General features: G+C 36.4%; 5 protein-coding genes and 1 long non-coding RNA gene across 6 annotated transcripts; 4 read left to right on the top strand and 2 right to left on the bottom strand.

Annotated features, from left to right (window-relative positions):
- Positions 1–64: 64 nt before the first annotated feature.
- On the bottom strand, positions 65–3,309 carry LOC130711689 (pentatricopeptide repeat-containing protein At4g02750-like). The gene is made up of 2 exons (XM_057561403.1): positions 1,346–3,309; positions 65–997 (listed from the first exon to the last, which is right to left on the bottom strand). The coding sequence occupies exons 1-2, from the start codon at positions 2,816–2,818 to the stop codon at positions 191–193; spliced, it is 2,280 nt and encodes a 759-aa protein (XP_057417386.1). The 5' UTR covers positions 2,819–3,309; the 3' UTR covers positions 65–190.
- Positions 3,310–5,314: 2,005 nt separating this feature from the next.
- On the top strand, positions 5,315–6,478 carry LOC130715760 (uncharacterized protein At5g39865). Its single transcript, XM_057565881.1, has one exon. The coding sequence runs from the start codon at positions 5,498–5,500 to the stop codon at positions 6,308–6,310; it is 813 nt and encodes a 270-aa protein (XP_057421864.1). The 5' UTR covers positions 5,315–5,497; the 3' UTR covers positions 6,311–6,478.
- A 3,193-nt stretch (positions 6,479–9,671) lies between these two features.
- LOC130714887 (laccase-1) lies at positions 9,672–12,688 on the top strand. The gene is made up of 5 exons (XM_057564861.1): positions 9,672–9,820; positions 9,917–10,068; positions 10,227–10,468; positions 10,849–10,977; positions 11,373–12,688. The coding sequence occupies exons 1-5, from the start codon at positions 9,713–9,715 to the stop codon at positions 12,479–12,481; spliced, it is 1,740 nt and encodes a 579-aa protein (XP_057420844.1). The 5' UTR covers positions 9,672–9,712; the 3' UTR covers positions 12,482–12,688.
- On the bottom strand, positions 12,399–13,747 carry LOC130714888 (uncharacterized). Its single transcript, XR_009011474.1, has 3 exons — positions 13,189–13,747; positions 12,608–13,100; positions 12,399–12,489 (listed from the first exon to the last, which is right to left on the bottom strand). It is a non-coding gene; the product is annotated as an uncharacterized LOC130714888 (long non-coding RNA).
- Positions 13,748–14,822: 1,075 nt separating this feature from the next.
- Positions 14,823–17,696, top strand: LOC130715228 (uncharacterized GPI-anchored protein At4g28100-like). The gene is made up of 2 exons (XM_057565305.1): positions 14,823–15,725; positions 17,157–17,696. The coding sequence occupies exons 1-2, from the start codon at positions 15,057–15,059 to the stop codon at positions 17,493–17,495; spliced, it is 1,008 nt and encodes a 335-aa protein (XP_057421288.1). The 5' UTR covers positions 14,823–15,056; the 3' UTR covers positions 17,496–17,696.
- Positions 17,697–24,387: 6,691 nt separating this feature from the next.
- Positions 24,388–26,479, top strand: LOC130714085 (protein MOTHER of FT and TFL1). Its single transcript, XM_057563953.1, has 4 exons — positions 24,388–24,677; positions 24,774–24,835; positions 24,932–24,972; positions 26,041–26,479. The coding sequence occupies exons 1-4, from the start codon at positions 24,432–24,434 to the stop codon at positions 26,259–26,261; spliced, it is 570 nt and encodes a 189-aa protein (XP_057419936.1). The 5' UTR covers positions 24,388–24,431; the 3' UTR covers positions 26,262–26,479.
- Positions 26,480–27,925: the final 1,446 nt, after the last annotated feature.

The following is a 27,925-nucleotide window of genomic DNA, read 5'->3' as shown; positions in this document are numbered from 1 at the left end:
TTATACTCAAGTGAATTAAAAATAGAAAATTCACCTTTTAAGAAAAGAAAACATATTTTTCCTATTTGTAATAAAGAAGAGAACAATGTAATTAATTATTTACATATGAAAAGAGTATAATTTATCTTAAGCTAACTCAAGGGAGGATACAATTTATACCTAGGTGAATTTTCACCATATTTCACCACTTTTACCAATAATCCCCACAAGAACAAATACCCTCACTGAAGTGGTGAAAGCGATGAGAATCCCTTAAGATTATCAACCTTCCAACAATCTTGGATATGTGTTTGATAGCATTATGACAGTCCTCACACACACGCAAGTTTTTCATGACACGAATTGGCCTGCCAGCCGGTATACTCAGAATTCCAAATGCTACAGCTAATTTCTCACTGTGATACTTGAGCATACGCTCCTTCTCTGCCTCTTCCACATCATGCAAAACCAATTTCACTGAAGAAACATACCCCTCACGCTTCATTTTAAGATCTAACTCTTCTAAGAAGGCATATATTTTATCTTTTTCTGTGTGAAAACAATCCCCTACTGTGAATGAATGAATCTTGTTTTGTATCTCAACCCAACTACACCCTGGTATTTTCTGAACACCAGCTTCCCTCATTTTCAATCTCATCTTACCAGCATCAACCCATCTACCTGAAGCAGCATATAAATTTGAAAGAAGGACATACATTCCTGAGTTGTGGGTTTCCTTCTTAAAAACCATCTCAGCAGCCTTCTCCCCAAGTTCAGTATTGCCATGAATCCGGCTTGCTCCTAGTAGAGCTCCCCATGTTGCAGCATCTGGCTCAAAGGGCATGATTCTCATTAAGTTTTGTGCTTCTTCTAGGCGGCCAGCTCTACCAAGAAGATCAATCATGCAAGTATAATGTTTTGAATTTGGTGTTATACCATAATCCTTATTCATTGAATAAAAATATTCTGCTCCTCTGTCTATCAAGCCCGTGTGACTGCATGCTGACAGAACTCCAACCTGAAATATGAATATATGATTAGAAGAAGAATAAGCAGAATAGTGTTACTAGTAGAAAACAGTCAACTGGCATGCTAGTATGCTACTGCATTGCAGATAGAACAATATTATCATTAACACCTCAATTTAAAAGCACACAACATGTATGATTTTATGGCTAAATTAAGCATACAATACCATCAGCTCTTTAATCAGAAAATTAAAAAGTTGTAAACCAGCTATGTCTAAATTAAAATACAATGAAGTGAAATCTAAAGCACTGAAGATAGTAGTTCTTCCAATCAACACAATTAGACAAGGAACTCACTCAAGCATAAGAAATGCATTAAATACATAAAACATACATACCATGGTAATCTCATCGGGTTTAACACCTGCTATCTTCATTGAATCAAACAATATTAAAGCCTGTCTGCCAAATCCATGCCTAGCATAACCAGCTAACAATGTGTTCCAGGAAATGATATCTTTGTTTTGTATTCTTTCGAACACATTATAAGCTTCATCTATGCTGCCACATTTACAATACATTCCAACAAGAGCATTCCCCACTAAACAACCATTCTCATACCCTGTCTTCACCACCTGCCCATGAACTTGTTTCCCCAGCTCCAAAGCAGCAATATCAGCACATGTGCTTAAAGCACAACAAAAGATAGATCTATTTAAACTTTCCCCATCCCGTTTCATCTCCACAAGCAATTTCAGAGCTTCTTCATAGTGACCAGTCTGCGCATAACCAGCAATAATAGCCGCCCAAGATACACAATCACGCCGAGGCATCAAATCAAACAAGTTCCTAGCTTGAACTATATCACCATTCTGAGCATATCCACTTATCATAATATTCCATGAACCTGTTCCCTGACAAGGCATTGCCTCAAATAATTCCCTTGCCATTTCCATTTTCTTGTATTGCACATAACCAGCAATCATTGCATTGTATGATATCTCTATTTTTTCCGGCATTTCATCGAAAAATCTTCTCGCTTCATTCAACATCCCGTTCTGCACATATGCACAGACCAGTGCTTTCCACGTGAAAACATCCCTGGTTGGAGACTTCTCAAACAATCTCCTAGCCTGTGACAAATCTCCATCCTGGGCATAACCTGAAATGATGGTATTCCAGGAGATTACATCCCTAACAGGCATTTGGTCAAAAAGCTGTCTAGCATCACCTAACATCTTCGCCTTCACATAACCACCCATCAAACAATTCCAAGAAACCAAATCCCAGTCTGACTTTGACTCAAACAACCAGCGAGCCTCCTCAAGTCTCCCATTCTGAACATATGCTGAGAGCAACCCATTCCAGGAGATGGAATTCTTATGAGGCATCTTATCAAAAACTTCTCTTGCCTCATGAACGTACCCACTCCTGACATAGCCGGACAACATGGCATTCCAGGAAACAACATCCTTTTGAGGCATTAAATCAAACAACTTGCGAGCCTCGCCAAGTCTGTGATTCCTGACATACCCAGTGAGCATTAAATTCCAGGAAAACAAGTCCCTCTGAGGCATTTTATCAAACAGGTCTCTTGCAAGGGTGAACTTGGCGTTCTTCAAGTAGCCAGATATCATGGCATTGTAGGAGACAGAGCTTCGACGAGGCATGGTGTTGAAGACACGGAGAGCAGAATCGCAGTGGCCATTGCGCATGTGGGTAGAAATGACCTTGTTCCATTGAACTGTGTCTTGTTCTCTGTCTCTAATTTGGGAGGATGATGTTGGCCTAGGTAGTTGAATTTGAAAGTTGCAGGTAGGTTTCGTATGTAATTGTCTCACTGCGAATCTCAAGTGATAGTTCCCGCGCATACCTTTGCTAGTTGACGCAAACTTAACTTCTTCCCAGTACACCACCGTTTTCAGTTACCCATTACTCCTACTCCTTCCTTCACCCTCAAACCACTAGTAAAAGGATGTAAGCTTAATCAATTGTTTTTAGTCTATGACAGATAAAGAGAGATTTAGTTAGCCCCTATAAAAAAAATTCATTTGTAATTGGTCCCTCAAAATAATTTTTGTTTTAAAATTAATCCAAATAATGTCATTTGTAAGTTGTGTGAAGAGATGGAATAAGGCAATAAGCTATCGAGAAATCTTGTAAAAGAAAAAGTGAGAGTGAATGTGTTTTTGCTTTTTTAGGCATAAATTAGGTTGTAACTATTAACTAGGACGAATTGCTTCCTTTCTTTCCTTTCCTCTAGTGCATCACCATCTCTCTCTCTTCCTCTCTTTCCTCCAGTACATCACCATCCCTCTCTTCCTCTCTACTAGCATAAGCAAGTGCATTAACTGGTTCAAAAATATTCACACCATGTTCTACAAGCATGCCCATCTTAGAAAGATATGAATATAAGAGAGAAAAGTGTTAGACATGATGTGTGATTTTTTTTAGGGTAATGATGTTTGATGTTATATGAAGGAAAAAGAGAGATAGATATTTTTTTGTTAATGTGTGTTTTTTTTACAAGAGTAAATATAAGCCTGTCCTTTTAGGGATGTTTGGAGGTTGGGCCTTAAAGTGAATAATAATAATAAGGCTTAAAAGCATTTGTTGCCCCTGATATTTCATGTTTGTGTAAAAGACACCCCCTATTTATTTTTGTCTATATTTGTACCCTTGATGATTATAAAAAGTGTAACGGGTACCCTTCTGTCAGTTTGACGTTAGAAAACTAACGAAAGGACTGACGTGGATTTTTTTATTCTCCTAATTGCCACATGTATTATAGTAGCTAAAAAAGAAAAAAGAAAGAAAAAAGAGGGGAATTTAAATATCAGTAAAATAACCAACCCAACATGAAATAAGTAAATTTTTTTTAATTAAATCTTTTAAAAAACCCTTAATCAATTTGTTAACTCTAATCTTTCATCTTCATACTCTTAATTGCCATCATCAATAACTCTTCTCAGACGGGAACAACAAAGGAAAAGAGCATAAGTTAGACCAAAAAAATTAACATCTTCATATTCAACCAAAAATCATAACATTAACCCAGAAAAACTCATTCTCAACCATTCATATTCATCTTTTAAACACATGAAAAAACCCAGCAAGAAAAAGAAACAGAGCAAACCCAGCAAGAAAGAGAAACAGAAAACCCAACCCCAACCTCCCTCCCTCACGCTTCCCAACCCCAAACCCAACCTCTGAAAACCCATCAAGAGAGAATCAGAAAACCCAAAAGGCAAAGCATCGATCTTGCCTTCTCTCAGGGACCAAGAAAAATTTCGGTCATAAGAAGAAGAGGACGAGAGAAGAATGGGAAGAAGAAACTGAATGATGATAAACATGGTTTGGTTCTTGCAGCACCCTCTCTTCTTCTTCCTGAGACAGAAGAGGAGAAGAAAGATGAAACCCATCCCTAAACAAAGGCCATGCCTGAAACTCATCCATGAACAAAGGCCATGACTGAAACTCATCCCTGTGGTCTCAATCTCTTCCAGTTCTCTTGATCTCTTCCCGTTTTCCCGTTCTCGATCTCGATCTCACCTAGATCTGTTTATTTCTTCACACACATATGAAGTGTTTCAACCAAAACTCTACTACTCCAATCCTTCTCCTCTGATATGAAGTGTTTCTTCCACCGCATCCTTATCCTGAGGTGAAGAGAAAGAAGACGAAGATGAGGGGTTTCGTTTTGGAAGGGATGATGAAGAGATTTTCATGTTGTGGCACCAATTTCATTAAAGGGACATGACCCAAAGGAAGAAGAAGCTGTGGAACTGGATGTGTTCAAAGAAGAAGAAGATGAATCTGGATGTATTTTCTGATTTAGGGATTTAAGAATTTTGGGATTTGGGTTTTTTTTTTTAAATTTGGGGATGTATTCTTTATATGATTATGTACTGATTTTTTAAGAAAACCCTGATTTTTTTTATGGAACACTGATTTTTTTTCTAAACAAGAAGAAGATGCTGATTTTTTACGGAAACGCTGACTTTTTTTTCTTTTTAATTATTATTATAATACATGTGGCAATTAGGAGAATAAAAAAAATCCACGTCAGCCCCTCTGTTAGTTTTCTAACGTCAAACTGACGGAATGGTACTCGTTACACTTTTTAGAACTATCGAGGGTACAAACATTGACAAAAATAGATGAGGAGTGTCTTTTGCACAAACATGAAACATCAGGGGCAACAAATGCTTTTAAGCCTAATAATAATTCATACATATCCCATCCCGTGTGTGAATCACGTGAGCAACATCTCAATTCACATTCACAAGAAGGATTAATATTTAATTACTAGCGTGTCGTGTCCAATTGAATTGAATTCAAATAATGAAAGGAAAGGTCCTCCTCCACGTTTTAGCGCTCGAATCCAGTGGGGCCCGCCATGTAGCGTTTGAAAATTGAATCCCACCTTCACCTCTTGTATTCTATCAAAGTAAAGTAAAGTAAAGTTAAGTAAAGTTAACTTCCATTCCATTCCCGTCTTCCTCTTCTCTTCACAATCATCGATCAAATTCATATTCATATTCATATTGATGGGGTGTGTCTCTTCCAATCTGCTCAACCACGACGACGACTTCTCTCATCTTGGTAGCACAGCACTTGGCCACCACATTGTCTCACTCACCTCCACCACCTATGGCCTCCTCACCCTCGATCCACAACCACCCCACACCACCGCCCCTTCCACACCCACTCCTTCTCGCTTCACCCTCCCAGAGGTCATCAACTCCTGGGAGCTCATGGCAGGCCTCGACACCACCGAAAGCTTCCGTTTCGACAACTCTCACCCAAACCTCCTAACCAAACCCGCTCCACCATCATCGCGGTTCCAGAGGATATGCCCGCCCAACGGGGAGAACAGGGTGGTCATCTACACCACCACATTGAGGGGCGTCAGGAGGACGTTCGAGGCCTGCAACGCCGTCAGGGCAGCATTCCAAGCCTTTGGGGTGCTGTTCTGTGAGCGAGATGTGTCCATGGATAGCGGATTCAAGGAGGAGCTCAGAATGCTCTTCAAGGGGAAGGGGAAGGATGCTTCAATGACAATGGTGGTTCCGCCCAAGGTGTTCGTGAAGGGATTCTACATCGGCGGCGCTGAGGAGATGTTGAAAGTGGCAGAGGAAGGTCTATTAGGGGAACTGCTTCAGGGATTGCCCAGAAAACCAGTTGTTGGGGCTGTTTGTGAGGGTTGTGGGGATCTGAGATTCTTGCCCTGCTTTAGTTGCAATGGCAGCTGCAAAATCGTGAAAGCTCACAAAGAGAAAGAGGGGAGTACTAGGAACATTGTTGTGAAGTGCAATGATTGTAATGAGAATGGGTTAGTGCTATGCCCTGTTTGTAGCTGATTTTCATCTACGTACTTTTTCTCTTTATCTCACTTGTAATTGTCTGTCATGGTGAATTGCCTGTGTTCACCCTTTTTTAAATTTCCTACAAACAGATAGATCTGACCCCTCCTCTGGCTTATCTGCACTTATAATTAAATTAATAATAATAATTAGATTCAACTTTTAGTTTTGTAATTGCATGATTTTGATTTTGATATTCTCTTACTATCTCTCCTATACTTTTTTAATGGTCTAAATTTAGTCCATTCATCAACTCCTTAATCCCAACATAGCTAAGTAGGGGCTTCGAAGGAGTCTTTGGAGCATGTCTTCTTTGATTACATCCATGCGAACCAGCTTTGGTTTGCTTCTGGGTTGGATTCTAAATTGTTGTGTGAATAGGGATCACGATGACAGAGTTGTTTTCTCTTGGCTCTTCATATTTAGCCAACATTGTTAGAGTTTGTAGGTGTCTGGTTTTGAATTTGTAGATTTTTCTTTTCTTCGTAACGGTGCTAATGTTTTATTCATCCATCCTCAAACTCTGTTTGGCTCTTCTAAGAAATTAACAAGTACACTGAATCATCTCAAGTATTGCCCACACACTTTTGAAAAACTAAAGCATCACCTCGTGAAAATTGGGTAAATAGCCAAGTTGGTCCCTAAATGTGTCAGCCACCTTCAAATTAGTCCCTAAACTTCTAAAATACATCTCGTGGTCCTTAGTTAGTCCCTGACGTTAAATAATGTTGACGGACGTTATCAAAGTTTTTTTGTTTTAATTTTTTTTGCTCAGCTGGACTGCTTATGTGGAATTTGAATGTTAGGATGTCAAATTAGTCCCTGAATATGGCAAACTAGTCCCCAATGTAAAATTCACCATTTTTACAAAAATCCCCAAACTAATCCTGATTTTTTTAACACTAATCCCTTTTCATTCTTCATAACCTTCATCTTAATCTTCATCTTATCTTCATCTTCAAATTCAAACCCACAAAACCCAGAACCTTCAAACTTGAACCTCATACCCTTCAACTCACAAAACTCAGAAACTTCATCTTAAAATTCAAAACCTTCAAACTTCCGAACCTACAAAATTCAAAACCTTCATATTCCTCCTTCCTTTTCTTGTCTTCTTTGTTGATAAAAATCAAACCTTTGTTCCCTCTTGTGGTAGAGAAAAGTTTGATTCCCAAAAAAATCCACAATTTCATTTTCATAGATGAATATATTGCATACCAAATATGGATATCCATTAGATAAATCAAAACAACAGGAATCCATAGTAACCCAACATAAATCGTGTTTCCATTTTCAATAAACTCATGCAATTGATATTCAACATCCTTAAGCTCCAGCACTACCCTTGATGGAGCAATTATCAGTTGAATCTGTAAAAAGTAACAGAAGGAAAAAAATTATCTTCCTATACAAGAAAGAATTGAAACTAGAACCCATAAAAATTGAATCCAAAACCCATGTTCCCGTCCGATTTCTAACTCAAACCCATACAATTCAAATTGAACCCAGAAGGCCAGAACCTAGTAAAATTGAACCCATAACCCATTTCCCCCAACAACAACTGCATCCAGATCTGCAAGCAATGGTTTGTGGGGGTTTTAGATCTGATGTTGATGTTGAATGTGGTGGTGGTGCAATTTGGATGAGCGACTCCTCCTTCACTGATTCCTCTTCTAGCGGAGTAGCGGCGGTGGCGGTTCTTCATGGGTTCGATTTGATTTGGGGAGTGAGGATTTCACATGGGGTTGCTGTTGCAGTTTTGTGGGTTTTGGGTTGTGACTTTGCTGAAGTAGCAACCCATTTGAATTTGGAAGCAGAATGGGAGGAGGTTCTAGTGTGGTGATGAAGATGGTGAGATGATGAAGATTAATTTAGGGTTAGAGTTTTTTCCTTTACTGGAGTTATTTTATTTTCTTATTTGTTTAACTATTTTATTTTATTAATTTTTCGAGTTCAAATGCCACATAAGCTTCAGCTTTCACAAAAAATAATTCCATGTCAGCATTCTGTTAACGTCCATCACATTATTTAACGTCAGGGACTAACTTGAATGTCTTTTGCCACATCTGGGGACCTCGAGATGCATTTTAAAAGTTTAGGGACTAACTTGAAGGCGGCTGACACATTTAGGGACCAACTTGGCTATTTACCCCGTGAAAATTATAGCTAATTGAATTAAATGAAAAATGCTTCAACAACTTGAATTTGAACTAAGATCCTAAAGAATTATGAATATGAGATTGTCTAAATGATTCTCGGTAAATTCTAGGTTAAATTACTCTAACTTTAGATGAATCAATGATATTTAAGTGATTTTGGAATTTTATATTTTATCACCTAATAAAGATGTCAAGTTATGCTTTAAATAAGTCATGTCATCAGTAGTGATTAATCTATTCCCTGCGAGCATTCACACTAAACGGTAAATGAGTGACCATGAAATGTGCTACATTTCTATGAGTGAAAATTAAACTCTCGACCTCATAGTTAAAGCACGAAGTGAGTAATCCCCGGACTACACCGCATAATTACTACGAAATTGATAATGACAATTACATTTATATGTAATGTAAGCAAAATATTATGAAGGATATATGCTTTTAAATAATCACATGTGGCCGCCCAATTTGTACCTTCTATAGTGCACGATTGCGCCTTACAAATGGTTGATGCTCATGAAATTAAATTCCTTTTTGTACAAAACACCTTTCTTTACATAGACAATTTTCTCATTGTCGTCATGTTTTTAAAGCATGTTTATTTCTTTCTACCAATCATTTAATTTTCTTTGGACATTTTTTTTTGATAGGCTTGCTAGAAATGTTAGTAAATTAATCCCTCCTCCGGGTTCGAACCCGGGACCCTTCACTCCACCCAACCCTTATGTCCCTAGCTCTTACCACTTGAGCTAACCTTTGGACATAAAGCCAAGCCATTAATTAGGTTGGTAATTAAGAGTCTTTGGATATCAAGGAATATCCCCTTATTAAGAATCTATTAGGGTCTGATGCATGACAACATCTCACAACCTCAAAATTATAATTATTGACAATTTTGATTGAGGGAAGTGAATTAATCATGTCTACGTATTTGAACTCTCTAGCTATCTCCATGGTAGCTTGAAATCAATTAAACATGTACTAAACATGTTAACTTGTAATGTAGCACTATCCTTTCCTTTTTGTCCCTTGCCCTTTTTTACCAACTCCCTCTAGCGATAGATAACGTCTTGTACAGTAAAAACAAGAGAGAATAAAATGGAAGAAAATCATATTGGTTGAAGCATCACCGGTTAGAGTAACTCAAATTGTATATAAAGGTGTCTATTCATTTAAGTTTGGTAAGTTGTCACACTAGTTACATATTTGAGTGACTCAACTTGTAAAGCCAGCATTGAGTATGAAGGGTCTAAAGCAGCATTATAGGTTGTTACTGGTAACACTATTGATTGCAGCAAGCTTACTATCCTGTTTGGCCACAACAACCACTAAAACCTTTCAGTTTAATGTGAGATTCCTTTACATCGAACTTTTATTAATTTTCTACGCCGATCTACCTTCTACATCGGATCACTCATCATGTATATATCTCTCATGATGTCAGGTGGAGTGGAAGAAGGTGACTCGATTGTGCCACACCAAGCCCTTGTTAACAGTGAATGGGGAGTATCCGGGGCCAACCATTGCTATCCATGAAGGTGACAATGTTGAAGTTAAGGTGACCAATCACATTGCTCAGAACACTACTCTTCACTGGTAAGTGAAGCTTTCCAATACTGAAAGTATCATCACTAGCATAGTAACATGCTTATATTTAAAAATGAATATGCAAGCAAGGTGTAATCCAATTCCAATGTATCCACTAATTATGAAATTTGAGTTTACAATTATGGACTATGGTTTTACTTTTACAGGCATGGAGTAAAGCAACTAAGAACAGGATGGGCAGATGGTCCAGCATACATCACACAATGTCCTATTAAGGGAGGGCATTCCTATACTTACAAGTTCAGGGTGATCAACCAAAGAGGAACCCTTTTATGGCATGCACATTATTCTTGGCAAAGAGCTTCAGTATATGGTGCCTTTATAATTTACCCCCGCATACCTTACCCCTTCTCTGCTCCAGTTGATGCTGAGATCCCCATTATTTTAGGTAACTTTCTATTTCTTCCATCACGAATTAATTATCTCAATAGCTTAAGCTGATTCACAGACCCACTTACCTTCTGAAATTAAACTTTATTAGAATAATGAGGGCAATAATGATCGAACAGTAGAACACCTTGTCATAAAACTGCAATATCATATCATGAACCAACTACCCTGATAGCTTAAGCTATTGGATGAACACACAAATGCTTCTGTGTTATATTTCTTATACCTTCTAGTGTTTCAAAGTTCAGATAAACATTCCATGTTTAGAGTATGTTCTTAACAGATATCAATTGAAGTTATTGGGTTGGTGATGATGGCAATGTATCTCTTCTTTGTTTCTCCACCTCATTCAAATCTAAGTATGTTCTTTGACAACAGGTGAATGGTGGAATTCAGATGTGGAAAAAATGCAGAGTGAGATGATGAAGTATGGAGGTGGACCAAATAGTTCTGATGCTTACACCATAAATGGTTTGCCCGGACCTCTTAATCCTTGTTCAAACAAAGGTTTGGCCATTTTTCAACAAATTTCCCCAGCTTTAAGGGAATCAAAACAATTTAGAGAAAAGAAGATTAATCATTTCAAAATGGTACATGCATAAAATATTTCTAGTATGACTCAATGAACTAGGCAAAGCCAAAGAATTTGTGTCTCTTGTGTTCAGGGAATTCCTGAGCCCACTCACTTAAGGAATCTTGGTCATTCGATCAAGATTGAACAGCTTGAATTTTAAGTTCATCTTTGTCGTCAAGTCTCAATGAAATATGAGTCAACCGATCTTGATCGAACAATTCAAATTTTTGGAATGTAGAATTGCCCTGACTGCATGTAACCGGAATCCATAGCGAACCCATGGCTACAGTCTTACAGTTTTTTCATTTTCTTTTTCAACTGTGTGCAGATACTTTCATCTACACTGTGGAAAGTGGTAAAACCTACTTGCTTAGAATCATCAATGCAGCTCTCAGTGACGAGCTCTACTTTGGCGTTGCTAACCATACCTTAACTGTTGTTGAGGTTGATGCATCATACACAAAACCATTTAACACAAGAGCAATCATGGTCACTCCTGGCCAGACCACCAATGTGCTGCTCAGAGCAAATCAAATTCCTGATTCTTCAGGCTTGTTTGTTATGGCAGCTAGGCCTTACCGCACATCGGTTTTTCCATTTGACAATTCCACCACAATTGGATATTTGAGGTATAACAGCACAAGAGGTGAGAAAGTCAAACCTCCTCATGTTCCTACTGATCTTTCTATTCACAACCTTCCTGAGATGGAAGATACAAAGTTTGAAACAGAATTCTCTGCTAAACTCAGAAGCATAGCAACTTCTCAATTTCCATGTAAGGTACCTAAGAAGATTGACAAGCGAGTTATAACAACTATAAGCCTTAACCTTCAGGATTGTCCCGCAAACAGGACCTGCAAAGGATATAATGGGAAGAGATATTTTGCTTCAATGAATAACCAGTCCTTTGTTAGGCCTTCCATTTCAGTATTAGACTCTTACTATAGGAACCTCAAACCCCATGGATACTCTCTTGATTTCCCAGAGAGGCCTCCAAAATCTTTTGACTACAGTGGTGTGGACCCAGTAACAGAAAACATGAACACAGAATTTGGCACAAGACTTTTAGCATTGCCTCATGGCACAAACTTGGAGATAGTGTTTCAGGACACTGGTTTCCTTAATGTGGAGAACCATCCAATTCACGTTCATGGTCACAACTTCTTCATTGTAGGCATGGGGTTGGGTAACTACAATGTTAGCAATGACCCAGCAAATTATAATCTTGTTGATCCTCCAGAGAGAAATACAGTGGGAGTTCCAAAGGGTGGATGGGCTGCAATTAGGCTTAAGGCAGATAATCCAGGAGTGTGGTTTATACACTGCCATCTTGAGGAGCACACATCTTGGGGTCTTGCCATGGCTTTCATTGTGAAAGATGGTTCTGCAGCATCTGAATGCTTGCTTCCTCCCCCTGAAGATTTTCCTTCCTGTTGAGTCTCCTTCTGCCAAATTTTGGGAAGTGCTAAATTTTAAATTGAACGAGATATGTATTTGAATAATGACTATTATTGATTATGAAGGAAACTTGTGTTGGTCATAATGGAGTATAAAATACTTTACTGTCATAAATCATGACCATAGATATGTATCAGAGTATGTATATGTGTTCCCAAATCTTTGCAACCTATATATGTTTGGATATCTGTTGACACCAAGGCAAACGAACATTAGCACTTATTCTGAGACAAAATGTAAACATAAATTTTCCCATTGCACTCACAACTGGTATCTAAACACACTAAATCAACTTAGACACCCCTTCCCCCACTCCAAAAAAGAAAAGAAACTTTAACATAAAAGAAAAAGAAGCATGTCCATAGACTAGTACTAGCTATTACAATACCTTGATCCAATATACAAAAATGTTTCTCTTTTGTGTTGAATATGCAGTAAAGGGGTTCACATGACAAAACCACTTACTGGTTATTGAAATGAAAAAAATCATAATGAGAAAGAGCCAGGCCTTTTCTTTTGCTTTGCTACCATTAGTTTCCTGAGCAGCTTTAGACTGCAAAGCGTGCAATTCCTCCAACAGCTCGGAGCTCAAAACCTACTATAGAGAGAATAAAATTATAATAATATTTTTTTTTAACTCAAATCATTGATTAATGGGGTTGGCATGGAGAATTGGAGATCCTTACAAAATGAGGGTTTTGCAGCACATGCCATGGTGTACACATTCTAGCCCACAAAGCTTACATCATTAGGATTTAGGAAGCTGAATCCAGTAACAGGCACCCCTTTATAGTTTATACGGCTGAAAGATTCTTCTCCTTCTCTCTTTTGCTTTTTACCAAATTAACTGAGTCTAATTTGACAAGCAACAATAGAAAGTCACAGACTCACAGTATCATACTAACACTTTTTTTTTGACAGACTAATGCATGAAAAATTGATAATTCAAACAAAAAACCAAAAAAGATAAAGCTAGATTACTAATTTATATTTCTACAAGGACTTAAGGAATTATAAAGTGGATTAAAGGAAGAAAGTAACAGAACAAAAAACGAACAAAAAGTTCAAGGCAAAGGCCATCATGAATTATTAGATAGATAAAGATCTAAGGGCAACAGCTGGCTGGGGTTAGGGATAGATATTATAGTCTATTTGGAACAATGATGACACAGAATTCCAGGTAGGCAGAAGCTATGAGAGGAAATTCAAGCTAGAATTATTTCTGGCGTGAAAATATGTGGATTTCAAACACTTTAGTCTCTTTTTATTTTTTAATTGAAAGTTGTAGTGCTTATATATTTAGTTATTTACAGGTTGGGGGTGGGGACAGTGGGACACAATCATGCTTAGGCTTTGTTTGGTTCTAGGGAAGGAAAGGGGCAAGGAAAGAAAATACGGAATTTGAGGTGTGAATTTAGATTAAGGTGTAGTCTAAATTCACACCTCAAATTCCGTGTTTTCTTTCCTCCCCCTTTCCTTCCCTCTAACCAAACAAAGCCTATACTCAAAGGCATAAAATATTGAAGATCAGACAAATTTGTACTAAATTGCAACTTTGGAATAATGATGTAAGTCATTAACGTGCTTTATAAGCTGAACCATCAATAATGTTTTCTTAACCATCCATTTCTACCTCCACCTCATGTAAAGATGAAGAAAAAGGAAAGAAATGAGTGATATGATTTGTGATGTGACAGGAAATGCAGAGAGAGGTAGAAAGAAAAATGAGTGGAAATGAGATGGAAGAGAAAGTGAGGTGTGTATATATCATTACTCGAGAGATATGAAGAAATGAGAGAGAAAGTAAAGATGTGATAGGTGATTTTATTGATAGAGAAAAGAGAAATATATAGAATGAAGGTTGAAAAAGAGTGGAGAAGTGTGTATATATCATAACTCATTCAATCTAAACCTTACAGTTTCATGGATATTGAAAATTCTCAAGAGTTTATGCTTCTACTTCATGATTATATTATTAACCACGCAGCTACTACTAAATCATATGATATGAGGATTATGACTATATAATTGAGATTTTTTCCAAAGTTCAATGGAATTTGCCTAACTTGGTTGATCAGGCAGGTTAACTATTTTTTAACCTTTTCAGGTAATTAGAGAAAACTTGTTGCTTGTCAATTTGAATAAAAGAGAGTATATGAAAAGGGGTGGTAGATGGTACTCATGGTAAGAACAGAAAATTACTAGAGTGAAAATTATGACAAGATTAATTAAGCACACAAATCAAATCTGGATCAAATTCATTTCTTCCATGAATGATTTGATCATGAAACTATTTAGCAATCCCTACAAGTAACTTTATAGAGTTAGCATACTAAGCTTAGATCCAAACAAGGTAGCATACTGCCAAAAATTGCTCCACCCCACCACCACCCTATACTCGCTTGTGACCCCTGATCCAACAACATCCCATAGAATCCCAATGTTCTCTTCTTTTTTTGGTTGGAGAAAACTAGAGTAGACCACATCTACATTCACTTCACACCCTTCTTCCTTTTCCTTCAGCAATCAGCACAGACTCTACAACCCACACACTATGACATTGACACTGCCTCCAAAATCACCATTCTTCAAGACCATTCTGTTATTATCCACTCTCCTCAGCTGCTATGTGGTGGCTCTCCCTGATGCTTCAGCTTCATCAGCAGCTAGGCCAATCAGCACAAACCCAACATCACAAGGAACCATTCCTGCATTCCCAGAACAAGCTGATTCTGCAGGGTGCCCTCTGAGCCTCTCAGAAGATCACTATGAAGGGATAAAGAGTGCATGTGGAAACAACAAACATGGTGGTGGTGATGAGAAACTCCACCATAGCAGATGCTGTCCTGTTCTGGCTGCTTGGCTCTACTCTGCTTACTCTGCCACTGCCCTTGGTGGTTTGGTACATGGTTCACCATCCTATGACATGCCCTTGCTGCCAGATGATTCAGAAACCTGTGAGAGTGACTTGGGAAAGGCTTTGAAAGTGAGAGGAATTGAGCTTGTGCAGCCAAATGAGACTTGTGATGTGGTGTATTGCTACTGTGGCATTAGGCTTCACCCTTTGAGCTGCCCAGAATCATTTTCAGTTACTCCAAGTGGGAATCTTGTAGGGGATGAAAATGTGAAAAGATTGGAGAGAAATTGCTTGAGTAGCAGCTCCAATGTCAATGATCTTCCAGGTCTTGGAGGATGCTCTAAGTGCTTACATAGCCTCTATTTGGTAAGTTTTCCACAACAAAATGTCTCATTTTTCTGTTTTTCTTTATATTTTGTTTTCCTGTTCTTTTCTTTTGCTTTGTTTATTTGGAATGTGAAGGATCTTACTCAAAATTGAAGAAGATCAAGCTGATCAAGGTTTCATCTCATGAAATCTTCAATCTTCATGCTTTGTAACTTGGGAATTTAACCTTCTAGTGGTTGCTATCAGTTTTGGCACTATCCTTCACATGCCTTTGGATTTGTGTAGTTTACAAACGACAGAACCATTAGTGGTACATTTTAGCCCATTGAGAAATACTGAAATAGAGTAAATACTCAAATAACTTGCATGTCTTTAAATGAAGGTCTTAAAAAAAATCAATATCATGTATGATGTATGCCTATGGCAGATTAAGAACATGCTGTGTGTTGACCTTCAAAATTCTTGATGTTAAACCATCTGTTTCATCATGTGTAAAACAAGCTGTTGCTTACTACAAGAGTTTATATATTGAATGTGAAAGACATCATAAATAAGTTATCATCTTGTTTTTAGTCTACCCTAGCCATTAATGATGTTTTGTTGACATAGTTGTGCTTTTATAATCCATTATTTTTCCCTCACATGCTACCTTGCAAATTGACTTGCAAAGGAGTAAAACTGAGATCTAACTATGCCTCTAGTTCTCTGAACTATTCAATTATTGCCTGACACATGTCTGGTTCACATTTCCTACTTAACTCAAAGTTATTTGCATTAGATGACAACATATAAACCACTGGCCACATTTTGAATTTATCGTTCCTGTTTCTGATTTATAGTTTGCAGTTTACAAAATTATATGTCACTCGTGCCTATTTCTAAAATCCCTGCATTGTTTTGGAATCTTAGAATTATTATTAAAGAAATACCAGACATCATTCAGGGTGTTCTGAATGATGTTTGTTGCATTTGAAGATATTTTTCTGGTTGTTTATAAAAAGTAAATTAATCATAACACAATGCCCTGCTACTAAAATCTTTTACAATCCCATCTATCTTCTAAGCAAAACTAAGAGTAGGACCACGTGTTTCTAAGCCAAATAATAATTGTATGAAATGTTGTTCTATGCATTCTATATGGTAGTAATTGGCCTTAATGTGTAGCTTGACCATTCTTCTATGAGTTGGACGTTACACCAATCAAGATGTAATTTAACAAGCGTTTATACACCTAACATCTTTAACCCAAAAGTGGTTCAAAAAAGTCCCATATTTGACATGTTGCAGGTTTAAGCCCCATTAATCGCCTTGGGTAAATGTAAGTCTATTATAAGTGTTATTTGAGCTCGACAATTTTCTTTGTCTTGGATTAGACATCATCCTCTTGTCCTAAATTTTCTTGTAAGAAAAACACCTAACCCCTTTTGTGTCATTTTTGTTTGAAATCTAATTGATTATTGCTCCATGTAGCTTAAAAAGAAGAAGACTTCAAACTCAAGCAAGTTAGAAGACAGGACCACCAAGATCCATAACAAAGATTGTGAGCTGATGGGCTTGACATGGCTCCTGAACAAGAATCGAACAGCTTACATGCACACAGTTACTGTGGTTCTTCGTGCTTTGATGTTGAGCACTGATGGCTCGGACCCACAATCATGTACTCTAAACAGTGATGGAATGCCTCTTGCTGTTGATTCCTCAGAAATGTATGATCAGTCTTCATCAGCCAAACTGCAAGGACCAATCTATCTTTCTTTGCTGTTTCTATATTTGCTACTAGGTATGCATTTCACTCTGTTATCCATCTAACTCATGACAACACAAGGATTGATCCCCTCATCCGGGGCCGGCCCAACCGTAACTGAGGCCTAAAGCGAACTTTAAAGTGAGGCCTAAGTGATGCATTTTTGTTTAAAAAATTTCTTTATTAATTTTTATTTAAATTTTATTTTTCGAGCTTTTTGAGATGTAAAATCATTTATTAAATTATCCTAATCAATTTGTATTGCATCCAATTCCAATTAGTTAGTACTTTACGGTCCTTTTATATTGTAGAAAAAAGAAATTTTTATTGTATCAAAACTCAACATAACCATGCCATCACAGCAAAGAGGCTAGAGCTAACTACTTACAGTAAATGGAGTTTTGACTTCCTATTGATCTTCTTCGGTTCTTCTCAATGGCTAATCAAAGAAAAAAAAATATGGAGGAGGATTCTTTTACAAAGGATATGAGAGTTTGAGATACAAAGACTCTATTTTTTCCCCTTTGAGGCTTTGAGAGACTGAGAGAGTGGCAGGGAGAGTATAATCGTTATCAGGATTTAATTGAGAGAAAAGGAGAGGTCAGAGAATAAAAGGTGAAGAAAAAGAATAGGTAACATCAATTAATTGTCAATTAAGATTGTTAATTTCTAGTAATTGTCAATTAAGATTTTTTGAGAAAAATTAGGGAAGAAACAACTAACAAAGTGGCAGGTAATGGTGAGTAATAGATTTTTTTTAAAATATTTGAGACCTTATTTGTAAAAATATGATGCCTTTTTTACTTTGAAAAAAAAAATTTTTTTTGAGGCCTAAAGCCCTAGCTTGGGTCGCTTGACCCTTGGGCCGGCCCTGCCCTCATCCCCAACTTGGCATTTGTAAATTTGAATCATTGCTCTGGTGCTTAGTGATGCAATTTTTCTTAGCGGTAAGTGTGAGTTTAGATCTCAGTTGTCAGAATTGAGAAATGATTGTGGATAAATTTATCTCGATAAAATTGGTTCTCCTAAAAGTGAATTGAAAATAAAGTTTTTTTCATTTCATTTTATTTATGAGAAATATAATTTTTATAAGATAATATCATGAAATTCAATTATAAAATTTTGTAATCAATTATCTGTGTGTTTTTAGGGTTCATTTAGTGTACACAACTTTTTTCTTGTGCAAGGTTGCACAACCCTAATTTTACCCATTATTACAGGTTTCTCAACAAGTCACTCTTTTTAATTTTAATATTTATTTATTTTCTCCCCCTTCTCCACCACCTTCCTCCCCTTAACCTCCACATCATCCGCCGCCACCGCCGACCCCTTATTCCTCCACCACCAACTCCACCCCCTTCCTTCTCTCCTCCCTGCAATGCTGGGTTTGCTCGATCTTTGTCATTTGCAGATCTGAAATGTTGGGTTTGCTCAAACAATGAGGAGGAGGAAGAGGAAGTTTGGTTTCTGCCCAGAAAAATTAAAACCACCCTAATAAAAAACCCATAAACAAAAACAAAACCACCCGTAGAATTGATTTAACTCATATGAAGGAGGGCACTTCGTGATTGATTTAACTCAACAACATAGTTTACTCTTCCAGAATTTTACATCATATCTTTCTCTTGTAGGATTTATAATAAATGGGTTCAAAGACCATCTGTAGACCCATTATCATGCTTGGAATCCACTTCTTCCCCTTTCTTTCCCCTAATTTTCACACAAACAGATAGAGAGGGTTCACTGCTGGAACAACAACAGCAAAAATTTGGAAGCAATCAGAACAGAGCAGGTCTGAGAGAGAAGGTCGCGACTTCGTTGGCGATGGGGGAAAGGGTGATGACGGGGTACAGTGGTAACGCAGTGAGAAGAACGTGAATCAAACATCCCTCCAAAATCCTCCTCCTTCAACTCCAATTAAATTCTCAATTACCCTTACCCAATTAGATTATCTCTGTAACACCCCTTTTGGATCTGGTTCAGATTTGGTGGCTTGAAGGAAGTTTTCTGGTGAGTTTGAAGGAAGGAAGGTTTGAAGAAAGGATTTGGTGAATCTGGAGAAAATAGGGTGGTGGTGCCGGCAATGGATGGTGGAGGTTGAGGGGAGGAAGGTGGTGGAGAGGAGGAGGTAGTAAATATATATATATATATATTTTTAAATGAAAAATATCAATGACCTGAAAACCTATCATAGTAGGTAAAAGTGAGAGTTGTGTAACCTTACACAAGAAAATTCTTTTGTATGGTAAATGGACCCGTGTTTTTAGATTATTGTTTGTAGAATTGATTCACGCATGATTGAATATTATAAATGTGAGTTAAGGTAACTTGATTTATGATTGAACACACTTATAAAAAGTTGATTCTAACAAATTGAGAATCAATTCTAATAGGGTTAATGGTTAAATTAACTTAGGATTTTGCAAGCGAGTTTAATTTTAGTTTATTGGCAGAAAAATAACGTTTAGTAACGATCATTTTTATAGTTATTGATTTTTTTTACCGTCACTAAATGTCATTTTTCCGTCAATGGACTAAAATCAAAATCACTTATAAAATTACTGACTAATTTAACCACTAAGTCAATCTAATACATATAAAACATGTAACAAGACATAATACATGTTTGACTGCAAATCAAAGAGGATTTATTATATCTCATTTAATAGTAGATATACTTTAATAAACTCTAATAAGTAATAATGGGCTTGTCTATTAGTTGAAATTTGGGTTACCTTTGACACAAAGTTTTATTTTGGTGGGCCTCCATAGCCATGTGCTTATAGTGACTAGTGCTTTGTTTTGGTGGAACAAAATTGTATGTCTTTGCACTTCAGTTGTGGTTGGCATTATTTGAAGACAGCTGTCTGCTTCACGAGCGATTTATCATTTATGGAACTTAACTTCAATGTGGTTTGCTTTCTGAATTTACCAAGGACAAAGACGTATTACAAGTCGAATAATGTTACTCACACACCTCTCTTTTGAGGTGTGTGAGGTGGAATGATGAGAGAGATAGGAAGAAAAGAAAAAGTAAGGGAGAGAAAGTATGAGATGTGATAGATGGTAAGAGGAGAGAGATAGAAACAAAAAGAGGTGGAAATGAAGTGTTTTAAAAATGAGGTGTGTATATATCATTACTCATTACAAGTCCAACATGAAATTAAAACATGACAAAAGGGGAAAATCTGATAAAGATAAGTAGTTGATTAAAAAAGTACTTCTAATGGAGAAAAATATCTGAACTGGGAATCTGGGATCAATCAAAGACAGAGAAAAAGGAAAGGGTCCATCAACACTAGACAAGGGAGGCCTTGTTCACCATGAAAATTGAAAATTATGAATTTATGATCATGTTACTGGAATTTATAATTATCATTTGTATTGAGTTTGAGATTATGGACATTTCACTAGACCTATATTTCTTTTCGTTTGAATTATGGACATTCATTGGGCCTAATTTGAAAAAAGTGAATTCATATACATTATAGCAAAGCCCATTCTAATGTTAAAGCCCAAAACAGCCAACCTAATGAAATTTTTAGGCTAAACAATACAAATAGTCTTAGCACTAAGAAATATACAAAAAGGTCAAACAGAATTTCCTTGTAACAAATGCATGTGGTTTCTTTAAGAAAGTCCTGCAGATATTTAGCGATTCATAAAATTTAGCTTCAACGCCTTTTAGCTAGCAAAGACATGATTATTTTTTAGAATTATAGCATTGCTAAATTTCTCTTGTTCATAGCTATATATATAAAACTTTTTTGGATTAGAGTAAAATGACGGGCAAGAGAACTCATTGGATCCAATGAGTTACCGACAACTTAATGGGCTTACCGACGATCTTTAGCCATCACGAATGTCGAGTTTTCTTGTAGTGGTTAACAGTGTGATAATATTATGAAATGGGGGTCGAAACAAAGTCTATTTGTAAAAGGAGAGGGATCTAAACCATATAAATTTGATGGGAGGAGCCAAAATCAAATTTGAGTTTGAAATGAGAGATTAAAAATTATTTAGTCCTAAAATGGGGGTTGGGACCAAAGCCTATTTGTATAAGGAGGGATCTAAAGCATAAAAAATTGATGGTAGGAATCAAAACCAAATTTGATGTAAAATGATGGGTTAAAAACTTATTTAGTCCTAAATTTATTAATGGAAATCAATGCCCATTTAAGAAGCTCAATTTCACATAAAAGAAATTGATTGTGAATTTATTAGTGGTAATCAATGTCCATTCAGAAAGGCAAAGGTACATTAATTTCAATGGTTGTGGTCAATGTTATAAATGTTTTATAATTTATACTCGTTCCAAAAATATTGTAGTTTTAGCATTTTTGTTTTGTTCCAAAACAATTGTTGTTTTACATATCAAAGCACTTTAACGCATTATCTATTTCATTAAGGCCCTTATTTAATACTCCATCCGTTCCTAAATATAAGACCTAGTTTCAAAATTTTGAAGTTCCTAAATATAAGACCTAGTTACAATAATCTAACAAAAGGTTTTGTACTCTTCCATTTTTACCCTCCACATTAATTATATGTTTTCAATTCCCAAGTTTTGATTACCACTTACCATTAATTAGTGAGAGAAAATGACAAAGGGTAAATATGGAGGAATGCATGCATTTTTAAAAAACCAATACACTAATTGAACACATTTAATGTTTTTTTAATAAGCGCAATTTTTTGTATTAGGTCTTATATTTAGGAACGGAGGAAGTATTGTATTTCTTAGTACCACCTTTTATTTCCACCAATCACAATTCTCACTAATTAGTTGACCAATGATTTTCATTCTTTCTTTTTCATATCACTCATATTAAATAAGGGTGTTTCAGTCAAATTATAACATCAATTAATGAACTCTTAAACTTTGTGCATAACCTTAAACTACAATACTCCCTCCATTCCATAACTATTGTTGTTTAAAGTTATGCACATGGTTTAAAAGTTCATTAATTGTTGTTACAATTTTACTGAAGCGCCCTTATTTACAGTTGAGTTATATTAAAGAGAGAGAATGTTGAATATTGGTCAACTAATAGGTGAGAATTGTTTTTTTTTTATAAGCCAATAGGTGAGAATTGTGATAGGTGAAAATATGAGGTGGTAGTTGAGGTGAAAATATGAGGTGATAGTTGAAGGTATGAATGAAATAAAATGAGATAAAATGCTTTGGTTGACAGGACCTTAAACAATAATAGTTTTGAAAGGGAGGGTATTTTATATTTTCTAGGGTTCACATATTTTATTTTATTTATCAATAAAATGTTGGTATAGATGTGTTCATAACTGATCCGATGAAATAAGAAATGATAAAAAAATGTCAATCAAATTGAATAAAACTGAAAATTTTGAATTTATATTGAATAAAAATGAAGGGTTAATTGTATATATATATATATATATATATATATATATATATCACTTTATTTTCTATTTTTTAAGGTATCCCACAACTGGTAGTCACGAACTAACCTCCTCGAGGTCGAAGATTACATTAAGTGAGTAGTACTCTCTCCTTAAAAAAGATACTATTTCACCAATTGAGTCATGCGTATCTCTGCAAAGTGGTGACGAATGGTATAACTTGTACAAATCTTTCCACAACAAATCCCTTTATGATAAACAAATTCATTTTGCAAGTTCGTTATTACGAGTTGTTTCCTACAAAGGATCGAACTGATGACATATACAATACTTAAATTCACAGGTCTCGAAAGACCTTTATTTTATAAGTATTGAGCAACGTCTTTTCTAAAACTAAAGTATACGAAGTAATTCCGAATATGTACATTAAACTAACCGACGGTTGTGATCCTTAGAGCATCTCTAATGCAAGGTTCTTAGTTCTTATTTTGGAATTAAGAACTAAGAACTAGGAACTTTACCATTGGAGGTGCTGACATGGACTCCTTAGTTCTTAAAAATAAGAACTCAGTTCTTATATAAGGAGTTTTGCTTTTTGAGTTCTTAGCTTAAAATATTAATTAATTCTCTCTCATTCAAATTACTTTATGAGTTTTGTTTTATTATTTTATGAAAATAAAAAGTATAAATAATGTGGTTGGTGGGACCAAATGAATAGTGGTAAGAACTAAGAACTCATGCATGGTTGGAGCAAAATTGCTTGAGAGTTGCTTAAACACATGTGACAATACGGGCCCACATGAATAGTATTGAGAATTAAGAAATAAGAACTAGCATTAAAGATGCTCTTATAACCGGACCTTAGTTCGCTTCGTCCCAGAGATAGATAGCTTTTGAAAAATTGTTCATTTCATAAAAAAAATTATATTATATTTTTAATCTTTTAGTGTACATTCCTTATCTTTTCAAACTTTTTTATTTTAGTTAATTTTTATTTTGGTGTTCTTCTCTTAAAAAAAACGTCCGGGACCGGGAGAAGAATCTTCCACGTCATCGATGATGATGACGCACACGGTCATAAAGAAAACCTTGAATAAGACAAAACGAGAGAAGGGCAATGCATGAACTGCAGTGGGAGAGTGAGTGAGAGTTACAACTTACAAATTCAAAAACGAGGCTCTGCTACGCTACTGCTTGATCACACCATTACAACCTGCACCTTCCTTCTCAACCACTAATCCACCTCACGGGCCCCACCATCCAGATTTCACGCTGGACTCACTCCCTGTGCTTATCTAGACTCTAGAGATGCTTGAATACTTTGAACTTCATCACTGCTTTTCTGATGCAACTGAGGGTTGGTAGATCCCATGAACGGCTGTGATAATGCCACATGTCCCTACGATGCAAAGGATTGCTGTTTCACCTCAGTAGGACTCCACATACGTGTCATGCATTCCCTGCCTGTGATTTTCTGATCGATGGGAAAAACCGGTTTAATTTTTCCACACACACAAAAAAGTTGAGGAAAAAGAGGTATGGTTCAGTGATATTTTCACAATATAAACCCTACTCCTGAGCACACTTGAAAGACACTACCACCACCAAAAGCACTAGAGCTTATGCCTTCTTCTAAACTGAGTCTGTTGTGCATTGCTTTTGTTGTGATCATCATGGCTGCATCTGTTGATCCTCTGGTTGTGGGAAGAGTGATCGGAGATGTGGTTGACATGTTTGTTCCATCAGTGAACATGTCTGTTTACTTTGGTTCAAAGCATGTCACCAACGGCTGTGACATCAAGCCTTCCATTTGTATCAGCCCTCCAAAGGTCACTCTCACCGGCAACATGGACAACCTCTACACCCTGGTAATGTAGATCTTGCATGCATGCATCAGGTTTTTCCCTTTCTTGTCATGGTTTAATCTTCTACCCCCAATGTTGATCATTTTCATTTGCATGCAGGTTATGACTGACCCTGATGCACCAAGCCCCAGTGAGCCCAGTCTTCGCGAGTGGATACACTGGTCAGTTTTTATCTTCATGTCTTTTCCTCTTCTTCTTTTTTAATATAATTTTTAACAATTTTTTTAACTGATGATCTTGCTGTTTCTTCTTTCCAGGATCGTTGTTGACATTCCTGGGGGAACAAACCCAAACCGAGGTAATGAATTAAACGTTTTCATTTCATCTCTTTTTCACAACTGATCTTTTCTTCTCATTTTCTTCCATCATATAAAATCTCACTCTCTTAAAGTTTTTTTTTTTGAGGTCTTTAATTTCTCTCTAGAAGCTTAATTTCTTCATGGTGTTGCATCTGCATGCAAGAGTACCTGGGCTCAGTTCTACTTTTCATGCTCATGAATGTTACTGTTTTCATCGTATCAACGACATATTAAAAATAAAATAATGTACTTTCATATATATGTTTCTGAGTCTATGTTTCTTGCATGTGTGCTAGCTTGGGAGTTGGGACACTAGTGTCTCTCTCTCGAAGTCTCGATTTCAGAAATGTATGTATGCATGTTCATTGTGTCATAAAGTACCTTTGGCTCTTCTCTTGGGAAAAATCAACATGCATGTTCGCATGTTTCAGGTTTCTTCTGTAAAATTCACATTCATAGAATTTTAAGGTCACATCACATTCTGACGTGCTCTATTTCGATCCATCCAATAAATCTCTCACACCTGCGGATCCAATGCCATCCTTCCTCCACGTGTCTTGCATGTAACTGCTATGGACACGTGTCACAACAATATTATTCCTGAAAATTTCTCGAATGACTTGATTTTCCCATTTATTATTGTCTTATTTTTTAAATAAATTATATTAAGCCTATCTTTGGTTGATTAATTATAAATTAAAATCAATTATTTCATATAGATACAATTTATTTATATATGAATATATATGATTTTACACAACATGCAGCAATTTAGATAACAGGTGTTGACTGGGACATCATGACACGTGGCTTGCATGCCACCTTGGTGGCATCACCATGATATTGATGCAGTAATATACTTAAGAATCCAGACACACATCAGACACTCAGCTTCTCTTCATTTCTCTATTCTATCACTTACTTCCTTCTGTCTCTTCTCTTTCTTTTGTCATCCGATGTGTTTATATTTAATGCATTCATAATTCATTCATATACATACTAGCTAGTCACACATGCAAAAAGGTTATTCAGCGACGAAGTTAAACTTTGGTTGCATATAAATGCAGGAAAAGAGGTGCTACCTTATGTTGGGCCAAGACCCCCAGTGGGCATTCACCGCTTCATATTTGTGTTGTTCAAGCAGAAGAGGCCACTAGGGCTTGTTGAGCAGCCACCAACCCGTGCAAGCTTCAACACCCGCTACTTCGCTCAGCAACTTGAGTTGGGCCTCCCTGTGGCGACTGTTTACTTCAACTCACAGAAAGAGCCTGCAACTAAGAAGCGTTGAACACTTCTCCCCCTCAATGAAGAATACAGTAGTTGCCATATACCTGCAATTAATCAACATATAACATGTAACATATGGCATGCTGCTTTAGTATAAATAATGAGTATGAGGGAGGTTGTGTCTTCGTGTATAGTTTTATCAATTATATATAATATAAAATAATATAAAATCCTAGCTAGTTGAGAGGACTATTTATGTCTTATGTCTTCATTCATGCATGTGTTATTTTCTTTGCGAACTTAGTAGAGTAATGATATATACACACCTCATTTTTAAAACACTTTATTTCCACCTCTTTTTGTTTCTATCTCTCTCCTCTTACCATCTATCACATCTCATACTTTCTCTCCCTTACTTTTTCTTTTCTTCCTATCTCTCTCATCATTCCACCTCACACACCTCAAAAGAGAGGTGTGTGAGTAACATTATTCAACTTAGTATTAGCTTGTGTGCAGCCGAGCTTAATTTTATATTACCTGCTTGTCGATCCTTAATTATTTGCTTTCTTAAAACAATATATAAATATAATCTATCAGAGCTAGTATATATATATATATATATGTGTGTGTGTGTGTGTGGCTATGTGACATGAACGTAAACTATGAAAACTGAACATATATGGATATATATCTCTTTGCTCGGTGTACATGCTCTTTTAAATTAAAAGAGAATGTTAGACGTAAAAGTTTACAGTTTAATACAGTATTGGATTTTTTCAGTATCATCTCCAATGTTAAATAAAAGACAAAAAGTTATCACTTGCAATTTTTTAAAGCCAAAATAAAGCACAAGAAGTGCTCTGACCAATATAATAGATTCAAAAAAGATTGTCAGGGGAAGTGAGAAAATATATGCTAGCCAAAAGTGAAGGGAGGCTTGAGGGTGAAGGAATACAAGACTTTTAATTAGGCACTTTTTGGTAAATGAAGATGGAGAATGTTGAGGGAGAAGTGCAGCTTGTGGTGTAAAATTTTGCAAACTGTCGATATGGTCCATCCAAATGATTCTTGGTGGTGGAGGGAACTTAATTCGGTGTGCTTTGGAACCGAACAGGGAAGGGGCACTGAAAATTTTAAGATGGTAAAGCGATTTGGCCAGAATTGGAGAAGAGAGTACAAAAAGAAATTGGTTAAGTTCCTGAAAAATTTAAAGAAGAAGATGATGATTATTTTTTGGGAAAGCCAAATGAATATACTAAATATAAGAAGTACAAGACGTGCTTCAACCATATCATTCAAATACAAGAAGATGATGATGATGAAAAAGGAAATAAGCTTTTGAAAAAACTTTTTTTAAAGAGAAACAGATATATATTAAATCCAGAAGCAGAGTGATACAAGGTTACAAAAGGATCAAGGAATCAAGCTATTGGGACATGCATCTTTGAAAAGTAGGTAAGGAGATTTTTAATATTAGCTAAAAATAAATAAGTGAAAATAGAGCATATCCAAATAGGCATTAATGGAGAAGCAGGAAGTCCGGAACCCATTTGAATGGGAAAATGATATGATAGATTCCTTAATAAAAGATGTTCCAGATGAAACAATCTCTGCTTTCCAAGATGATAGTTGGCTCTTGCATACAGACTCAACATGGATTTTCTGAGTCAAATCAGCTTAATTTATAAGCTGCTGCAAAAAGGAGACAACACAACAGTCAAAGTG

The sequence above is a fragment of the Lotus japonicus genome, chromosome 4 (genome assembly GCF_012489685.1).
Source record: "Lotus japonicus ecotype B-129 chromosome 4, LjGifu_v1.2".
NCBI classification, from domain to species: Eukaryota; Viridiplantae; Streptophyta; class Magnoliopsida; order Fabales; family Fabaceae; genus Lotus; species Lotus japonicus.
This window is presented reverse-complemented; position numbering and strand designations above follow the sequence as displayed.

Excerpts from the sequence above, each read along its gene's own strand:
- LOC130711689 (XM_057561403.1), bottom strand. The coding sequence starts at position 2,818 with ATGCGCGGGAACTATCACTTGAGATTCGCAGTGAGACAATTACATACG. Across the intron at positions 998-1,345 it reads AACCCGATGAGATTACCATG|GTTGGAGTTCTGTCAGCATG; the intron begins GTATGTATGTTT and ends TTCATATTTCAG.
- LOC130715760 (XM_057565881.1), top strand. The coding sequence starts at position 5,498 with ATGGGGTGTGTCTCTTCCAATCTGCTCAACCACGACGACGACTTCTCT.
- LOC130714887 (XM_057564861.1), top strand. The coding sequence starts at position 9,713 with ATGAAGGGTCTAAAGCAGCATTATAGGTTGTTACTGGTAACACTATTG. Across the intron at positions 10,069-10,226 it reads CAGAACACTACTCTTCACTG|GCATGGAGTAAAGCAACTAA; the intron begins GTAAGTGAAGCT and ends TTACTTTTACAG. Across the intron at positions 10,469-10,848 it reads TGAGATCCCCATTATTTTAG|GTGAATGGTGGAATTCAGAT; the intron begins GTAACTTTCTAT and ends CTTTGACAACAG.
- LOC130715228 (XM_057565305.1), top strand. The coding sequence starts at position 15,057 with ATGACATTGACACTGCCTCCAAAATCACCATTCTTCAAGACCATTCTG. Across the intron at positions 15,726-17,156 it reads GCTTACATAGCCTCTATTTG|CTTAAAAAGAAGAAGACTTC; the intron begins GTAAGTTTTCCA and ends TGCTCCATGTAG.
- LOC130714085 (XM_057563953.1), top strand. The coding sequence starts at position 24,432 with ATGCCTTCTTCTAAACTGAGTCTGTTGTGCATTGCTTTTGTTGTGATC. Across the intron at positions 24,678-24,773 it reads TGGACAACCTCTACACCCTG|GTTATGACTGACCCTGATGC; the intron begins GTAATGTAGATC and ends ATTTGCATGCAG. Across the intron at positions 24,973-26,040 it reads GGGAACAAACCCAAACCGAG|GAAAAGAGGTGCTACCTTAT; the intron begins GTAATGAATTAA and ends ATATAAATGCAG.